Source organism: Corvus moneduloides, chromosome 27 (genome assembly GCF_009650955.1).
Source record: "Corvus moneduloides isolate bCorMon1 chromosome 27, bCorMon1.pri, whole genome shotgun sequence".
NCBI classification, from domain to species: domain Eukaryota; kingdom Metazoa; phylum Chordata; class Aves; order Passeriformes; family Corvidae; genus Corvus; species Corvus moneduloides.
In genome coordinates this window covers 31,602-48,985 of record NC_045502.1, presented here as the reverse complement: position 1 = coordinate 48,985, position 17,384 = coordinate 31,602, and the positions used below count along the sequence as shown (strand labels likewise).

Genomic DNA, 17,384 nt, shown 5'->3' with positions numbered 1-17,384 from the left:
ACTGAACAAGGTTTTTATGGAAGTGGTAACAGACTGAACATCTCAAGGGTTGTCTTTTCACATTGTCAGCGGGAGAAGGGAGGAAGGTGGGGGGAGGAGGAGGGTTCTGAAGGTGGTATAATTTTTTTTTTCCCTTCTTTTAGGTCTGTTAATAAAATTCTTTATATTCTTTCAAGTTTGGTGCCTGCTTTGCGTTTCTCCTAATTCTTATCTCACAGAAGATAAACTGTAATGAGTATTTTGGACCAAACCACTACACTAAATTGGTGTTTCTGCCCGGTTACAAACCCAACCTGCTACACCACGCAGTGCCACACCACACCATGCTGTGCTGCACCATGCTGTGCCACATAAGGCATGGTGTGGTGTGAAATTGCATGACATGGTACACCACATCATACTATGTGATACCATGCCACACCCTGTAATGCCACGCCACGCCACTCATTGTCCTGCCGTGCTGTGGTCCACCATGCCATGTGCTGGCAGCAGCTGGCTCAGAGGTGACAGCTCCAGGTGGCTGCCAGGGCTGCTGGGGATCCACCATGGGATGCCCACCCCAGTCACCTCCCAGCTGTGGTGTGGGCATGGAGACAGGGTGGTGGAGGGTCCTGCGTGGGTCTGACCAAGTCAGGATGGTTCCTGAGCTGTGGGGTGGCCACCCACTCCCTGGGTTTTCACCCAAAAAGCAGCCAAAACAGAAGGATTTTCCCATCCATAACCCTATCCCACATGAACAATGAGCTGAGCAATGCTGTCCTAGAAAACCTTTTATTTCCACCTCCATCCACATACAAGTTAAAAGCAATCATAAATAAGAGGGCAAAATAAGTAAGTACAAAAGCAATGGGCAGATACAATAAATAAATAAATACATACAGATTGGGGTGGCTCGAGCCCATGGGGCCCAGAGCTGCTATTTCACATGAAATAGATGGGGAGGGAGGTTGTGTCCCAGGGGGTTGTACTTAGTACATACAGCCTGAAAACCAGTGACGGCCGGTTGGGTTGATGCAGGGTCCTCAGCGCCCGCTCAGCTCATAGGTAGCAATGTTCACCTGGTCTGGGGTGTTCGTGATGCTGACAGGCTGGCGGGGCTGCAGGGATGTGCAAACGAACCAGCCGGGGAAGGCAGCCGACTCGAAGCGGGTGGTCCCCTCAGCTGGGCTGTCCAGGCGATAGAAGATGAAGCGGGTCAGCTCCACACTCTCAATATCCCTCCTGACGTCTGCTTCCTATAACCACGGAGGTGAAATGGGAGTTAAGGTGGAATAGAGCCCCCAGCCCCACAGAGGACACACTGGTGGGACTCCCTGCTCACCTCCAGCTGCAGCACGGGCTTGGTGCCACTCATCACACATGACATGTAGAGCCGGTAGCCCTTGATACCCAGTGCCACCGGCACCCTTCCAGACCCTGGGCTGCCCTGTGATGACCGGGGACGGTACAGAGCGATGTTAAGCTTCACTGCAGAGAGAAGGGACAGGTAAATAGGCGGTCCTGGGATTGTGGGTCAGCTCCTGGATGGTCCTGGGTTTGGGGAGAGGGACGGTGGGATGGGACCATATGCTCTCACCTTTCCGTCCAGCAGAAGGTCCCTGCAGGTGCAGTGCCACCAGCTGGGTGGGTGACTCCAGTACGAAGCATTTATGGTCAATGTCCAGGATGTCAAAGGACTGGGAGCGAGTGTAGCGGAAAACGGGTGCCCCAGTATAACTGCCCTTGATGCACTGGAAGGAGACGGGCTCTGTAGGGAGTGAGACAGTCAGGGGGACGCTGATGCTCCCAGGTTCAAGAGTATCCCCCAAGAGTATCCTCTGGCTGGAGTGACACCCCTGACATCACCCTCCTACCGAAGATATCATCCAAGAAGCTGCCAAGGTCACTATCGGCAAAGTCCTTGTGCGACGGCTGCTTTAGGAGCTTGGTCACAGCAGCCACCAGGACGGCAGCCTGGCGAAAGGTCCTGGAAAGGTGTCCTTTTGTCACTGTCACCTGGATGCCCACCCCAGGCGATGTCACCTCCAAGTCCAGTTGGGGCTTTTGGGGAGGAAAGGGGATGCAGAGTGAGAGCCTGGCTTCCATACCACACGGACCCCACTGCTCCCACCACCCCAGCGTTACCTTCTGTGGGCAGAAGCAGTTGGGGCCATACAACGTCTCCTCATTCAGGCTGAAAGGCAAAGAGAGATGGTGAAGCCAAGGTCAGGAATGCAGCAATCACATCCCCAAAGTCCTCTCTGGCACATCTCTTCTTACCTGCTGCTCTCCAGTGTGTCCAAATCAGGGACGAATGCCATTGCCGTCACTGGCTGCAGAGTCCTGGGCAGAGACTTCACAGCACCTGCAAACTGCTGAGGCGCTTGGCTGCCTGCTCCTGCCTGTCCCGCCTGCAGGGCTGCTTGGCTGCTCTCTGAGCCCGGCGTCAGTGGGGCTGGTTTTCAAGAGTCTCTAGAAGGAAGCGTTGTCAGAGTGGGATTTCCAGGTTTCGCAATGCCCAGTTTTGCCCAATTACTCTGTTGAGACTGGAGGGCTGGAGGGGTTGGTTGCCCCCAAGCAGTGCAGTGGGGAGGCAGAGCATGGAGCAGAGCAAGGGATGCTCCAGGACCAGAGTGTGGGGCAGAGCAGGGAATGATCCGGAGCTGGGGTGCGGGGCAGAGCCGAAGCTTCCCCACAGCTTCCTTCTGCACTGCCCAGACCCCTGGTGCCATGGCCAGCTGTGTGCCCTCTGTCACCCCTCTTGTCCCCACTGCCCCAGCACCAGTGGGTGCAGGACCCTCCTGTCCCCTCGGTTTCTTGTGCCCACTCATGCCACCCTGGGGACATGGCCTTCAGGGACCCCCCTCATCCTCGTGTCCATCCAGTGTGCCGGAGATTGCACCATGCTGGGAGGGCCGGGGATGTGCGTGGCCGGGCTTGCGTGGACTTGGGCTGTTGGGGTGCTTTCCTGGCACCTGTTTCACTTCCTGAAAGTGCCGTCCGGCCCTGCACAACTCCTGGGGCCGAGACTGGCACCACCATGACTCAGTGTCAGGAAATTGCCAGAAACCCAGAGCTCCCGGAGCACTTCCTGTGCCCTGCTGAGCATCCGCTGGCTGTCACACTTGCTGGGATGTCCCCAAAGGCCTGAGGTCCCCCAGGGCAAGGGGTCCTCCACGACACAGTGGAAGTCCCCAGGCCGTGGCAGAGGTCCCCAGGCCACGGTTGGGGTCCTGAAGCCACGGTGAGGGTCACCAAGCCATGACGAGGGTTGCGGGCCATGGACCACGGTGCGTGTTGCCAGGCCATACCAAGGGTCTCCAGGCCACGGTGAGAACTGTCTGGCCATTCCGGGGGTCCCCAGAGCCCACAGGGGATCCCAGGCCCCGCCAGGGCCCTCCCCCGGCCCGGCCCGGCCCGGCCCGGCGCTCGCCGCCCGACGGCGCAGCCGCCCTGGGCCGGGCTGGAAGGGCGGGGCAAAAGGGGCGGGGCGCCGCGGCGTGGTGACGCAAGGGCGGGGCGGGGCGGGGCCAGAGATCGGGGCCGCTGTCAGAGCCGGGGCCACGAGCGGGCTGCGCGGACGTGCCGGTGGGTTCCACGGCAGGGCCGGACGGTGGGGCCGGACCCAGCCGGGCCGGAGGGCCGGGAGCGGGGGCCGGGGCGGGGCGGGGGCCGCGCCGGGGGCCGCGCCGGGGGCCGCGCCGGGCCGGGGGCCCGCGGTCGCGCCCCGGTGTCCTTGGCGCCGCCCGGGCGCCTGGGAGGAGGGGAGCCGGGCGGGCGGGGCTGTGGCGAGACGGACGGCCCTGCGGCCAATGGCAGAGCCCAGCCGTTGGCTCCGCTCCTGCAGACAGCGCGGAGCGCCGAGTGCGGGCGGCGGCGGCGGGCGGTGATTGGGGGCGCGGGGCGGGGGCGGGCCCGGCGCGCTCTCGGGGGCGGGGCGGGGGTCCCGCTGCCCTTCCCGCGCCCGCCGGCACGCGGGGCCGCCTCACGGGTCCCCCCCGCGCCCTCTCGGCGGCGCCGCTCCGTTCCGTTTGCCCGGTCGGAGGATGCCGTCCGAGCCCGCGGCGCTCCCTGGCGATGTCTGGTGGGCTCTGGTGGGCCGGGGTCGGCGGTGTAGCGGCCACAGAGGGTCTGCCCCGGAGCCCGCCCGCCGTGAGGCCCTCGCCCGCCGCGGGCCCGGAGGTGCCCGGTGCTGGATCGGCTGCGGCTGCAGCCGGTGGCTGTGGCCCCGCTGCTTCCTGGAAAGTGGAATTTATGCTGTTTTTAACCTAGGACGCGTTCCTAAATTCCAAGTCGTTCCCAAGTACCCGCCATCTAGGCTGACGTCCCCATCCCGATTGCGGGTGGGTCACATTTAGCACTTTAATCTGCTTATTGGTGAGCTCTGGGCCGTCATCTGTTGTGGGTATTCCTGAGGTTTGACCTTTTGGTGAGGTTTGGGCTGTGGCTGGCTGCCCCTCTGCACTTTCCTCAGTCATCACTCCCAGTGTGACCTTTGCATTCCTATTTGACCCTGATATCCCTTATCTCAGACTCGGTTTACTACGTCTTTGCTTCTGGTTCTCTATTTTGATCCAGCTTGCAATTATCCCAGCTCCAAGCTTGTCCTGTCTCTGTCCAGGCTCCTAGCCAACCGTTCCTGCAAGAGATCCTCAAAGAGGATCCTCAAAGCTAGTTCTGCTTGCTTTGGGTCAACCTCTGGCATTAACCTCACTGTTTTCCTGAGAGGTCGCTGGATGCTGCTGAGTGACAACACCGAAACTGGACAGGAAACTGGAGATGTTGATGCTGCTTCTGTCCTAAAGCTTTTTCCCTGCCATATGCATGCCTATGCTCTGGCACCTGATTCAGTTGACTCTCTGAAATATCACAGAATCGTGGAATGCTTTGAGTAGGAAGGGACCTGAAAGATGATCCAGTTGCACCTATCATGGGCAGGGACACCTTCCACTATCCCAGGTTGCTCCAAGCTCCATCCACCGTGGTCTTGAACTTCCAGGGATGGGACAGCCACAGCTTCTCTGGGCAACCTGTGCTAGTGCCTCAGCACCCTTGCAGGGAAGAATTTCCTCCCAGTATCCCATCTAACCCTGCCCTCTGGCAGTGGGAAGCCAATCCCCCTTGTTCTGTCGTTCCAGGCCCTTGTCTAAAGTCCCTCCTCAGCTCTCTTGGAGCCCCTTTAGGGATTGGGAGAGTCTGTAAGGTCTCCCTGGAGCCTTCTCTTCTCTAGACTGAACATCCCTGACTTTCTCAGCCTTTCAGATAAATACCTGTGTGTGTTATGCTGTGCAGATCTGAAGAGGGTGAATCCCCAGTGCTGTGGCACTCGTGGTCCTGCACCTTTCTTGCCAGGTGTGATTGTGGGCAGGGTGGAAAGGACAAGTGGTTCCCTTTTTCCTATGGGTAAATCTGTCAAACACTTTGGCTGAATTCAGGTGACTCTGGGTCTTCCTCAGGCTGTTTGAACCAAAACCTTATGGTTTGTGATGGGAAGTGTAGCCCCTGTCATGCCAGGCAGACAGAACTACAGAATCGCAGAATATGCTCAGCTGGAAGGGACCCACAAGGATCATCAAGTCCAAGTCCTGGCCCTGCACAGGACCATCCCCAAGAGTCACACCCTGTGCCTGAGAGCGTTGTCTAAATGCTGCTTGAAGTCTTGCCAGGCGCGGTGCTTTGAGCACTTCCCTGGGGAGTCTGTTCCAGTGCCCAAACACCCTCTGGGTGAAGAACCTTTTTCTAATATCTAACCTAAACCTCCCCTGACACAACCCTCGGGTCCTGTTACTGAGAAGAGATCAGTGTCTGAACTAGATTCAGCAAGACAAACCTGGAAGGCTGGCTAGCAAAACGCTGGCCATGGAGGTGTGTTGTTTTCTCTAGTCCCTTGTGAAATTTCTTTTTAATCCGGCTTGATAACTGCTTTGACATTGGGCTGCTGCTCATTAAACTCTTCTGGGATATGGAAACCAGCCAGCTGGGTCACCTCTGGCCTTGGGTCCTGCCTCTTGTGGGAGAAGCTGGGTGGAAAGGGCAGCTCCAAGAAGAGCAGCTCCAAGAAGAGCAGCTCCAAGTGCCTGCACTTCCTTCAGGATGATCCTGCTCCAGTGCTTTCCTTGGGCTGCGCTGGTTGGTTGGATGTGTGTAAACCCCATGGCTGACCCTGTGGCCAACCCCCTGGCTAACCCCAGGCCTCCCGGTACATGCCCTACTGAAAGCTGCAAGTTGGGAGCTCTCAAAGGTCCCACGCCGGCTCTGGGTTACTTTTCTGGGTTCTCTGAGCAGGGGAGAGTGCCTCTCTGGGTCTTTCATCTGCATTGACATTCTTGGGTGTGGGCTTTTGAGGAGAAGCAGTCTGTCCTGGAGTCCACTTCTCAAGTGCTTTGCACTACTATACCCCTACTTTGCAAGCACTTTCCCCTGTAAATGGTTTCTTCCCAGCCTTATCCCGGTGCACGTCACAACAAACCAAGAAGAAGAAAACCTCGGCCAAGCAGAGTGGTCACAGAAATTGAAGCCCAGACCTACCTGGGAGGCAGAGCGATGGAAGAAGCTGAAATTAAGAGATGTGGGTGGCTTTGGTGTGCAGCGGCTCCTTTGAAGCCAGTGTTGGGTACCCAGCAAGCAAATTTGCTTCGCACTGTCATGACAGGGGAGATGATGATGCCACGCTGCCAGGGATGGGAGAGGCAGAGCTGGCCATGCCAGGTGTACTGAGCGTAAACTGCATTTCCAAGCCGTGAGGGACCTGGCTGTGAGACAGGGCGGATGGATGAATCCGAATTAGAAACTGATCCTAAGCTCAGTTCTCCGTGCTCAGGGGAGGGGGTGGTCTCTGTTCAGTGCTCTCCTGCAGTTGTTCGTAACCCACTTTTCTGTTCTCTCTCAACAGGAACTTGTGTGAGGCAACAGGACAAAAATGCTTAACTTAAGGACTTGTGCGGCAAAGCTGAGGCCGTTGACGGCCTCCCAGACTGTAAAGACAATTTCCCAGCACAGACGGGCAGCACCTAGGACGTTCCAACAGCTCAGGTGCTACAGTGCACCGGTGGCTGCTGAACCGTTTCTGAGTGGGACTAGTTCTAACTATGTGGAGGAAATGTATTATGCTTGGCTGGAAAATCCCAAAAGTGTACATAAGGTAAGGATCAACCTTGCCAGGACGTCACCTTCAGTTCTCTGTGTGTCTGAGCAGTGGGTGCAGGTAAGTGCCAGCTCTTGAGGAGGAGTGAATTCATCTGTAGGGGCCAGACGTTTGTGGACGGTCCTTCTGCCTCACTTTGCCCAAAAGAAACAGCAGTGATTCCTTGAGCAAGAGCCAAGAGGAGCTTTTTCTGTTCAAGAGGGAACGCCGTGGGCTTGGGACACGGGCAGCATCCTGGATGACAAGCGGATACAAGGAATGGCTTCTGGGAATCCACCTGTAGCAAGCTCCCAATACTGTATTTTTTCCATCTCTGGTGGCTTATCAAGAGGGTTTATTCCAGAGTGGAGGATGGGGAAGAGGGCCAAGGAGGGTATTCTCCACATTGTGACTTGTTTCCTTTTTGTCTCAGGCACGGGTGGTGGTCTGTGTTGGGGCAGATGTAGGTAAGCTTGGCTTTGAGCTTGTGTGTGTAAAGCCAGACTGCTGATCTGCAGACCAGGAGGGGGACAAGGTCTGGTGGCCAGAGGAATTCCCACCAGCTGCTCCTGAACTTCAAACTGGGAAAACAATCCAGCTGTGGGCAGTATGTGCAGAGGTCTGTCCTGATCTGGATCCCTGAAGCTCTTCCAGCAAGAGTGAGCCCAGCAGGTGAGGGCTCAGCTGGGAGGAGGAGTTCTGAAACCTGACAGCATTTTTCCCCATTCCCAGTGTTTCACAAGGAAAATGTTCCTCTAGTGACTAAGTCTCAGCATTACCCAGGGGATTTTTAGGACAGTTTTGAACATGTCCTGATGTGGAGCAGGGATTTTCTTTATTCGTGAGTCATGTGCAAGCCAGGATAGAGCGAGTGAATGAGCAACCAGGGGTATAAGGAATCCTATGCCCCAGCACTCATGGCAGTGTGGATGTGTTTTCAATGGCACTGATCCCACCCATCCAAAATGTAGGTGCTAAAACGTTCTCAACGTAGGATTTTCACAAAAAATGTTGACTTCATGCTTCTTTGGAGGGAAACAGACGGCTGAGCCAAACGACAGAATCGGAAGTCACAAAACATCTTAGTTTGGGTTGTGCCCTTTGCAAATAGTGACTCGGGAGCTGCCCAAGCGCATGGTACAGCCCCTCCTTCAGAGGTGCGATATTGAATTAAAAGCCATGAGCTTAAATACTGTAGCTTGATTTAAAAACAAGTGAGGGTTACACCACCTTGTCCCAGCAACAATCATGTCTTTGGCAGAGAGTCGTGCTATGGTACCAGCTCTTTGATTCCAGACTCTGGAGAGTCTTGAAAGTCACTCCGAGTGGATCTGAGAGTAAACATCAGCACTGACCATGGAAGCTGGCTGGGAAGTGAATTTGGGTCCTGTGGCCAGACCTCTGGTTTGCTTCTGGGCTTGTGTCCTCGTTAATGGGGCTTGTCAGCCTGTCTGTAGGCAGGCAGGGCATGTGCACACTTGGCTGAAGAAGTTGGAGGAGAATTCAGGTTGGAAGGAGACTTTGGAGCTTCTGTCCAAGCATCCAGCTTGGAGGTGGCCTCTGGCTTGTTGGTGACATCCATCTTCATGGCTAGACCAGGTCACCTGGGGCCTTGTGCAGTCAGGTTTTGAGCCTCTGTAAGGGTGGAGCTTTCACCACCTCTGCAGGCCCCAAGTCCAGTGTTTATGGTGAAGGATTCCAAGTGTGTGATTTCTGGGTGACTGATCCCCTGGAAATCAACAGCTCTGGAAGTACTTCCAGTGCTCAGAGAGCAGTGGAGTAACTGACACAGGATTTTTCCTCCTGCGTGGCTGGGACTCGTTTGTGACAGCAGGAAGATCAATGATTGAAATGAAATGAAATGAAGTCTTGCCATTTCCAGGAAGCAAACCTGAGACTCGTGATGAAAAAAGCAAGTCTCAAAGACTGCTTTTCCAACAAAACCAAGCTGGAGTCCTGCTTGACAGAAAGGGGTTGGAGTAGGGAGATGGGACTGTATGACCTTTGAGTGTCCTTTCTAACCTAAACCGTTCTGTGATCCTACAAAATCCAGCTCCAGGTCCCAGAACTTTTGGTGGGCTTGATGCGTGTGTTGATGTGGACTTTGCCGGTGCTTCCTGGTGCACTTGGCCTCATTCTGGCCTTGTCTCTTGTGTGGACTCCACCTCGTTCCACTGACCTGTTTACCAAGATTCCTTCGCAGCTCCTCTCTGCACTCCTTTGTCGTGTCTGCACTCGTTTGTCCTGTCTTTGCTTTTCCATGGGTCCCCTGTTCCTGGTGGGATGCTGAGCTGCTGTGCTCGGGCTGGGCTTGCAGCCATCTCTGGTCATGCTGGCTCGCAGTCTTCATCAGCCTGTGTGCCCTGCCGGGGGAGGAAAGTGCCACTCCTGTCCTTGATAAGCGTTGGCCTCCATCCTGCCAGATGAAGGGTCAGATCATAGGGTGGAGCTCTTGGAAGGAGTCACGCTGTCACGCGGACCTGGCTGAGGTTTTTCTGTCCCTATGTAGCACAGAGAGCAGCTGCTCCTCGCTGTGCTGCGTCCCACTAGGGAGGGACACATTCAAGTGGGAAGAGCTGGGGTGTCTTTGCTGTCGTCACCAAAAACCTCTGAGGCTTCCAGCTGATGTGGTGGTCCCAGCTGAGCACACTGAATCCATTTCCTCCTTGTAGACAGCAGGGGTTTAAACTGCAGGACAAGCTTTAGTGCTTGCTTAAAATAGGGAAGGTAAAAAATAGGTTATTTTAGGGAATTTTCTGCATGGAATCCTTTAGCTGAACTCCAGTTTCAAAGTCCGATGAGCAGAGTTGGATAATAGTAACAATAGAATGATAAAAATCAGAGCAGAGTGGGAGAAAGGGGAGATGAGGGCACGGGGGATGGGTGCCAGAGGGCTGCCACAGGGTCGGTGCTGCTTGCTCCTGGACCTCATCCCGTGCATGTGGGGACACCATCCTCCTGCCCCCTGTTTGACCATCTTGGGTGCTCGGCACAGACCACACTGTCTTCCCATCTCCTAAGCAAGCTCATGGGTGCTTCGGGGAAGGTGGCCAAAGAGCTGTGGCTGCAGGTGGGTGGTACCTGCATACACCTGGGGTAGGTTCAGCTTCCTTAAGCAGCACCCCTGGAGTTTGGGTTGAACCAGGGGACAGGGACCCAGCTCTCCTCATGGATCTGTACATGAAGCAGCCCTTAACACAGACTCCTTAACATGCCAGTGTTTGGGATTTTAAATGAAAAGGGGTGAGCCCATCACAGCTCAGAAAACTGAAGGTCCTTGTCTAGGCTGCTAAGGGACACGGCAATGTGCATAGCATGAGCCCATTGGTTGCTGCTTGACTGCCTGCCCTCAGCAAAGATTACCTGCCCTAAATTTGGTTCAGGCTACTTCTCCTCCTCCTTCAGCCTTAAGTTCTGATATTCCTCTTCTTCTCCCTGCGGACCATGCCAAGCAGGGTTGGTGCTTCTGGAGCCCATGGCAGGGGAAGGAGCAGGAAGCAGCCTGAGCTGGAGGTGGAAGCTGTGTGTCCCTTATGCACCTCCCAGCCTGCAGCACCCTCAATGCCTGCAGTGGGTAGGAAACGTCACCCCTGTCCTCTTGCTGTGCATGCCTGACCTCCAAGCTGGGAAGCTGGGACATGACAGTATGAGCCCACACCCTTCTTTGGGAGCTGAGTCTCGTAGAAGGTGCTTGTTTGGCTTGGTGAGCTGGTTTGGGGCTGTTCCCAATAGAGGAGCCAGCCCTGAGCTCCACTCACAGAACCGAGCTCAGGATCCCTCTGAAGCCTGAACTCTCCTGGTGTGTGGCAGACAGCTGGCTCACCAATCCCGCTTTGCCAGTGCATGGAGGAGCGCTGGGAAAGCCAGTGCAGACTAATGCTTTGTGTTGTGTCTGTGGGACTGTCTAAAAATGCCCTGAATCTGAGCTCTCTTGTACCCCAAATGTGTGTCTATGTATCTTACATCCTGTATGTGTCTATACAGTGTATAAAAGTGAGTGGAGCACTCACAGAGTTGCCACGGGCACAGAGGAGTCAGAGGGGAGTAACCCCATGAGTTTATTACTGCCATTACCTTTGTCAAATGCTGGATTAAGGCAAAGTTCTCCTTCCTGTGATAAAACAGGATAACTCTGATGGGGCTGTTCGGCCTCTCCCGTGGGAGATGTGGGCTCCAGAGGCACCTCTGTGCTCCCCAGAAACTCTTGGGACGGCCCTTGGATTCTCTTGAATTCGAGACCACATCAGCAGGTTGAAAGGTGATGTTTTCCTGGCACTTATCAGGGCCCCAGCCTGCCCTGTGCCATCCGGACATCATTCTGTGAGGCAATAAAGCACTCAGTGAAAATGCCCAAGCTGACCCAGCCAGTGACACACCTTGTTTGCAGAGTTTAAAGTGAACTTTCTCTTCCAAAACAGAAGCAAATTGCCACTCCAAGAGGTATGAATGGCAGAAGGGAGAAGGTTATAAAGGCGACACCCCTGGCTCCGTCCCTGTCCCCAGCCCCCTCCCAGGTTGACGGGTGCTCCTTTGCTCTTGCCTGTCTTTATTTGCCAGTACACGAAACAACCTTAAACCACGGAGCAAAGCAGCCAGCCAGGTTCCTCTCCATCCCAAGGGCACAGAGCCCATCCCCGCGTCCTTGTCCCTCCGTTTGCAGGAGCTGATGGCTTTGGGGGCACCCAGGAGCTCTGTGAGCGTGGGGAAGGGAAGAGCAGGGATGGAACATAAAGCAGATCTTCCTCGTTTCCCACTGAAATTTCCTTTAGCAGTCAGAAGAGGGTTGGGTGTTTTCTGTCTTCCCTTTTTTTTTCCCCTTGGGGGAGTGATTGTTTATCAGTTACAGTGTCAAAGCGTTCCAGATTTTATTTATGTTCCTTTAGCGTGACCTGTTTCTAAATTTATTCACCTTGTGCAGTCATGTGGTGGGGCGATGGGGTGCTTGGGTAAATTGGGGCTGGAAATACCTTCCTGGGACATGTGATGGGTGCTGCAACTGGAGGAGCTCTTGGGGGGAGCAGCTGAGCTGAGGCGACTCCAGCAAAGGGCAGGTTTTCAGTCCTCCCCACGCTGCTTCCAGGGGACAAAAACTGTTTTCTGCCCCAAACAAACCCTGCTTTGAGGGCACTTTTCTACCTCATTTAAACACTTTGGGGGTGGCTGGCTGGGCTTTGCCCATCTGTGATCGCCAAGGCTGTATTTGGTGCCCTCCAAGGTGCAGGATGCCAAGCTCCCAGTCGGTGGAGAGAGCCTTGGGCTGAAACCAGCGTGCAAATCCCACGGGATTTGTTTGCTCTAGCGAGCTTCCTGGGTCTGTGCTGGCACACAGCTGCTGTTCTGCTGTGCCCTCATCCTTTGCCATCATCTGGCGGCACATGAGACAAGGCACAAGCGTGACGGGAGGATGTGGCTTGGACTTTGTTTGGCCAGGCTCTCTCCTTCCCCAGATCTGTTGGTGCTTCTGCAAGGAGACAGGTTAACTTGGGTTTGGCCTGGGACACTTCCAGGTTTTTCAGACGGTGCTGGAAAAGTATGACAGTACACCAAGTCTGTCAAGGGCTTTTTTCCTTTCCAAGTGTTTTGGTTTGTTTTCTTAACACCTAAAAATGCCCATCTGCAGAGGGAACAGGAGCAGAGCCTGTTGGCAGCTGCCTCATTCTGGGCATGGGAGAGCTGGTATGGGAGTACCTCCATAGCGCTGGCATTGGTGTCACCAAAAGGATGGGGAGAAATTGAAGAAGAGGTAGAAAAAGGAAACCATTGCTGGTTGAGGGCTGAACAACACAGCTGATGTGGGGATTTAGGTCTCAGACCATTCAGACCATGGAAAGATGAAGAGGTGTATTTGATTACAAGGCCAAAATATTTTTCAGAAAATATTTGGGGTGTTTAGAGGGCAGTGGCTTCCCCTGGGGAGAGGGAAATGGGCTGGAAGTCCAGGCTGGGGCTCGTTGCTCAGAGCAGCGGTTCTGAGAGCAGAGCCAAGGGACGGGGTATCACTGTGTCCTGTCCTGGGTGCCACTGCCAAGAGAGGGGTGGCTCTGGTGTTGGCCTCATGCCAAGAGAAGCAATCTGTATGGATGGGAAGTGGGACAGTGATGTAGCTGGAATAGTGGGAGAGCTTTAGTGCTTTTTTGTTCAAGGCAGGTGGGTGCCTTCAGCAGTGGCTGCATGGAGCTGAGGTACAGGGGAGGAGGCAGCTCTGTCCCCTGCTTTGGCAGTAGAGCTGAGACCTCTGTAACCTCAGCCGAGGAGGTGTTTGGGCTGCAAGTGATGACCCTGCTCACCTCTCTTCTTTCCTTTTTCTAGTCATGGGACATCTTTTTTCGCAACGCCAATGCTGGAGCTGCTCCAGGCACTGCTTACCAAAGCCCCCCTCCACTGACTACCAGCCTCTCCACCCTGTCCCAAGCGCAGTCCCTGGTTCAGGCACAGCCTAACGTGGATAAACTGGTGGAGGACCATCTTGCAGTGCAGTCTCTCATCAGGGCATATCAGGTAGGTGGACTTTGTGCCGAGGAGGGTCGCGTCCTTTGTAGAGGGGCTTGCGGTGGCTGAGGGGGGCTGGATTTAGTGTGAGTGATCCGCGTGTTTGCATGGAGAGCACGCAGGATAGGAGCTGGGCTGCCTGGTTTGGAATAGGAGCAGCTGATCTGTTGGGGCAGAAGCTCAGCTGATGCTTTGCCAGACAATAGGAAGATTAAAGCTTTGTCATCCAAACAGGGTGGCAGGGAGGGGGAGGTCTTCTCCACACAGGGTAGTTTGCTGCCTTCTGGAATGCTGCTCCTGTGCCGTGGGCTCCTGCCATGCTTAGCAGTGGCATGGAGCACCCATCCTGCTTCCCCCCTGTTGCTGACAGAACTTCCAAGGTCCTAAAAGGAAGGCTCAGGAAACGTTGCCATGTGATTCGCAGCCTGATAGAGGCCTCTGGTGCTGATGGGCTGCAGCTCAGACCAATGCGGTCAAGTCAGCCTTCTGGGAGAAATGAATTTGGAGCAGGAAAGAAACATCCTCTGGCTGGGGGAAGGCCAGCAAGTATTTTAACTTGGGAGAACATTTAAGTGTGTTTCTACATCTGTGTTACAGTTTTACTTTTTGCTGTGCTCTGGTTTATCAAGTATGGGGGCTGTAATTATGGCTGTGGTGAGAAGTTAATGAAGCCAGATGCTGTGCAGTTGTGACCGTGAGCTTCTCACGGGTTCCTGTGATGAAGCACTTGCAGTGCTGTGCAGTTGTGTTCCTGCTGAGGTATGGGGAAAATCCAGTGTAAAAGGCTGTGAGTTAGGGCAGGAACTATAGCACTGGGCGAGTCCAAAGGTCTGCCCAGCCTTGGCCCTGCTCTCTGGCTCCAAGATAGTGCCCCTGCCCTGCCTGCCTCTGCAGCTGCAGCGCTGATGTCAGCATCGGGACCTGTTTGCGAGGGCCTGCATGGCTGATTCCATGAGAGATGACCACGCTGCCAGCTCTCAGGCAGCCCCTGCCAGTGGAGCAAGCGGGCAGACGCCGAGTTTGAACGTGCAGTGACTGATGTAGTTGGAGGCAGAAGCTCAAAGTCAGTGATTTGAACACAAAATCCGTAACCTCTTCAGCATGCTCGTCTCTTCTTCAGGCTCTGAATGGCAGCGCAGGAAGATGATGGCTCTTGGATGTATTTTTCTAAGCTATTTGTAGTGAGAAATCCACCTCCCTCCGTGCCCTGGTGTCACAGTAGAGCTGTAGCTGCAGCGGGATGTGCAGGTGGGGAGGTTCAGGACGGTATATGGAGGTATGAAAGAGTAGGAAGGTGAAGGAAGCCCTGCATGTGATTGGTAACCTACTTAAAACATCACACAAGAATTTCTTACTTGGATCGAGCTTGGTTTTCCCTGTGATTATAGGTGAGCAATTACTACTCTGCTGCGGCATCAGTGAGGACTCCTTAATTGCAACTGTGTTTGCATGTCCAAGTCATTATTACTTTTGAGTTGTGGAGTGGTTTGGCTTGGCAGAGGTCTTACAGACCATCTGGTTCCCACCTCCCTGGCACGGGCAGGGACACCTTCCACTGTGCCAGGTTACTCCAAGCCTGGACCAGCCTGGCCTTGAACACTTGCAGGGATCCAGGGGCAGCCACAGCTTCTCTGGGCAACCTGTGCCAGGGCTTCACCACACTCACAGGGAAGAATTCATATAATCCCAGAATACTTTGTATTGGAAGGGTCCTTAAAGCTTCTCTTGTTCCACCCTGCTGCCCCCCTGCCATAGGCAGGGACACCTACTGCAACCTTCCAAGTTGTTCCACAAGGCACATGCGACCTGGCCTTGAGCACTGCCAGGGAGGGGGCAACCACAGCTTCTCTGGGCAAATTGCCTCTTCATGTGCCTGTGATGCTTAGGAGGAGATCATCAGTGTGAAGTTACTGCATCTGTAGAGAGGAGCTGCTCGAGTTGGGCACTGGGAAAGCATCAGGAGACCCTTACACCCCGTCTCTGCTGTGCAGGAGCTTCCATCGCCCCGCACCCCTGCCAAACCTGGTGTGAGGTAGAGCAGTCCTGCTGGCTGCTGGCACTCTCCTGTGTGCTGTAGGTGACACTAAGCCCAACTTCTCCAGGCTTCAGCTGCAGCTAGAATTGGGGTAGCTCTGCACAAAATGTGAAGAGGGAAAGTCTGAATGAAATTTTCTAACTTCTTTTTTTTTAGGAATGTTTCTTCAATTCACTTGTTTTGATGACTAATCTGTGTTGTTGCTTCCAGGTCAGGGGTCACCACATTGCAAAGCTTGATCCTCTCGGCATTAGTTGTGTAAATTTTGATGATGCACCAGTAACTGTTTCTCCAAACGTCGGTGAGAATTACTCTGCAAATTAATTCTAATGTAATTTAACTTTTTTACCCCTCCCCTCTTTTGTTTTTCTCTCCCTTTTGGTTCCTGTTCTCCTTTCCATTCCTGGTGCATTTCATAGATTCGAGGGCATCATGTAGCACAACTCGATCCACTGGGCATCTTGGATGCAGATCTGGACTCCTCCCTTCCAGCCGATATTATCACATCCACAGACAAACTGGGTGAGGGCTTTGAGAGCAGTTGGTGCTGCATTGCTTGAGCTCCCCTCTCTTTCACAGCTTCTTAGGTAGATTGCTTCACAAGTCGGGGGTCTGAAGTTTCCTTAGTAATGATCACTCTAAAATTGTAGCTGCCGGCAGCAGCAGCAGCAGTGCAGTCCTGCCACCCTCCGGCTGTCACCCCAGTACTCAGCTCATGTTTCTTCAGCCAGTGCCATCACTGATCGTGCTGACCCAGAAGCAAAAAGCCCAGAAGGGCTGGAAGCAATTGCATCTCCTGGAATTGCAAAGCAGAGAGGTTTTGTGTTGGTGAGAGCTGGAGGTCTGTTCTCTCAGCTCCTCTTGCTGCACTTGGGGACCCTCAGAGCTGGGGGTGAACGTACTGGGTTCATCTCTGCAGGGCTGAGGCTGCCCTCCTGAACTTCCAGCTTGCCCCAGCATCTCTAAATCCTTTAGCTGCCTTTTTTCCAAGACTGAGCTATGAGTCCCTACTGGTGATCATAACAAGGAAGCTTTGGGATGCATTCCTGTCCAAGTAGAGAGGCGGAAATCCAAATGTGTTTGAGTGAGAGCTGCATGGGTGTTGTACAGAAGTGTGTGTGTGGTCCCCAGGACTTGAAATCCTGATCTGAAAGTGCTTAAACCCAGCACCTCTCCATGTGCCTTAGAGCTGATTTCTGTAGTTTGCTACCATTCTCCCAGCCAGGATGAGGTTGCTGAACTCCGCCACCTCACTGGTGCTTCCCAGGGTGGTTCCCTGGCACTCCGAGTGCTCCAGAGGCATGCTCCTGCTCCTAACGTAGAGTAGAACAGCAGTGATGATTACTAACCTCGCCAATTGAACCAGCCAATCAGAATGCACGGTGCATGTAAATCACCTTGATTCCTTATTCGTCTGCCAGCACAGGGACACCAGCCCTGGACCTGCTGGACCTTCCGACAGGATTACAGTGTACCAGGAGCGGTAGGGAAGGGAGTAGGTTTTGGTTGGACCAGTTCACTGGATGGTGAGGAAGCTGCTTCATCCCACAGTCTGGACTCTGACATGCTTCTCTGGAGGACCAAACCTTGGCTGAACCTCAGGGGCAGTCCAGCTCCAGCTTGGAGCATGTCCTGTGCCTGAGATATTTTGATGGCAAGAGGTGGGGAGATGATGGCTGTGAACCCAGCTGTGGGAGAAGACGTGCTCATAGTCAGCACTGCGAGGAAAGCAGGGAGACTTTTTAAGTGAACTTGGAG

At 54.3% G+C, this 17,384-nt stretch overlaps 2 protein-coding genes across 6 annotated transcripts in view; one reads left to right on the top strand and one right to left on the bottom strand.

Moving 5' to 3' along the window:
- Positions 1-752: 752 nt before the first annotated feature.
- On the bottom strand, positions 753-3,389 carry LOC116435725 (interleukin-1 receptor antagonist protein-like). Of its 2 annotated transcripts, XM_032092276.1 has the most exons (6): positions 2,260-3,389; positions 2,125-2,173; positions 1,854-2,040; positions 1,577-1,747; positions 1,322-1,467; positions 753-1,235 (listed from the first exon to the last, which is right to left on the bottom strand). In XM_032092276.1, the coding sequence occupies exons 1-6, from the start codon at positions 2,298-2,300 to the stop codon at positions 1,023-1,025; spliced, it is 807 nt and encodes a 268-aa protein (XP_031948167.1). In that variant the 5' UTR covers positions 2,301-3,389; the 3' UTR covers positions 753-1,022. The 2 variants fall into 2 exon arrangements, with proteins under 2 accessions (XP_031948167.1, XP_031948166.1); XM_032092275.1 differs by having other exon boundaries at positions 1,854-2,173.
- A 95-nt stretch (positions 3,390-3,484) lies between these two features.
- Positions 3,485-17,384, top strand: part of LOC116435727 (2-oxoglutarate dehydrogenase, mitochondrial) — a 30,961-nt gene continuing 17,061 nt past the window's right edge. For 2 of the 4 annotated variants that reach the window (XM_032092282.1, XM_032092280.1), the window contains exons 1-4: positions 3,492-3,567; positions 6,872-7,120; positions 13,412-13,600; positions 15,837-15,927. In XM_032092282.1, coding sequence (XP_031948173.1) covers positions 6,899-7,120; positions 13,412-13,600; positions 15,837-15,927 — 502 coding nt within the window. In that variant the 5' untranslated portion in view covers positions 3,492-3,567; positions 6,872-6,898. Of the gene's footprint in view, positions 3,568-6,871; positions 7,121-13,411; positions 13,601-15,836; positions 15,928-16,045; positions 16,149-17,384 lie in introns of all 4 variants that reach the window. The other 2 variants (XM_032092281.1, XM_032092279.1) reach the window with 2 other exon arrangements.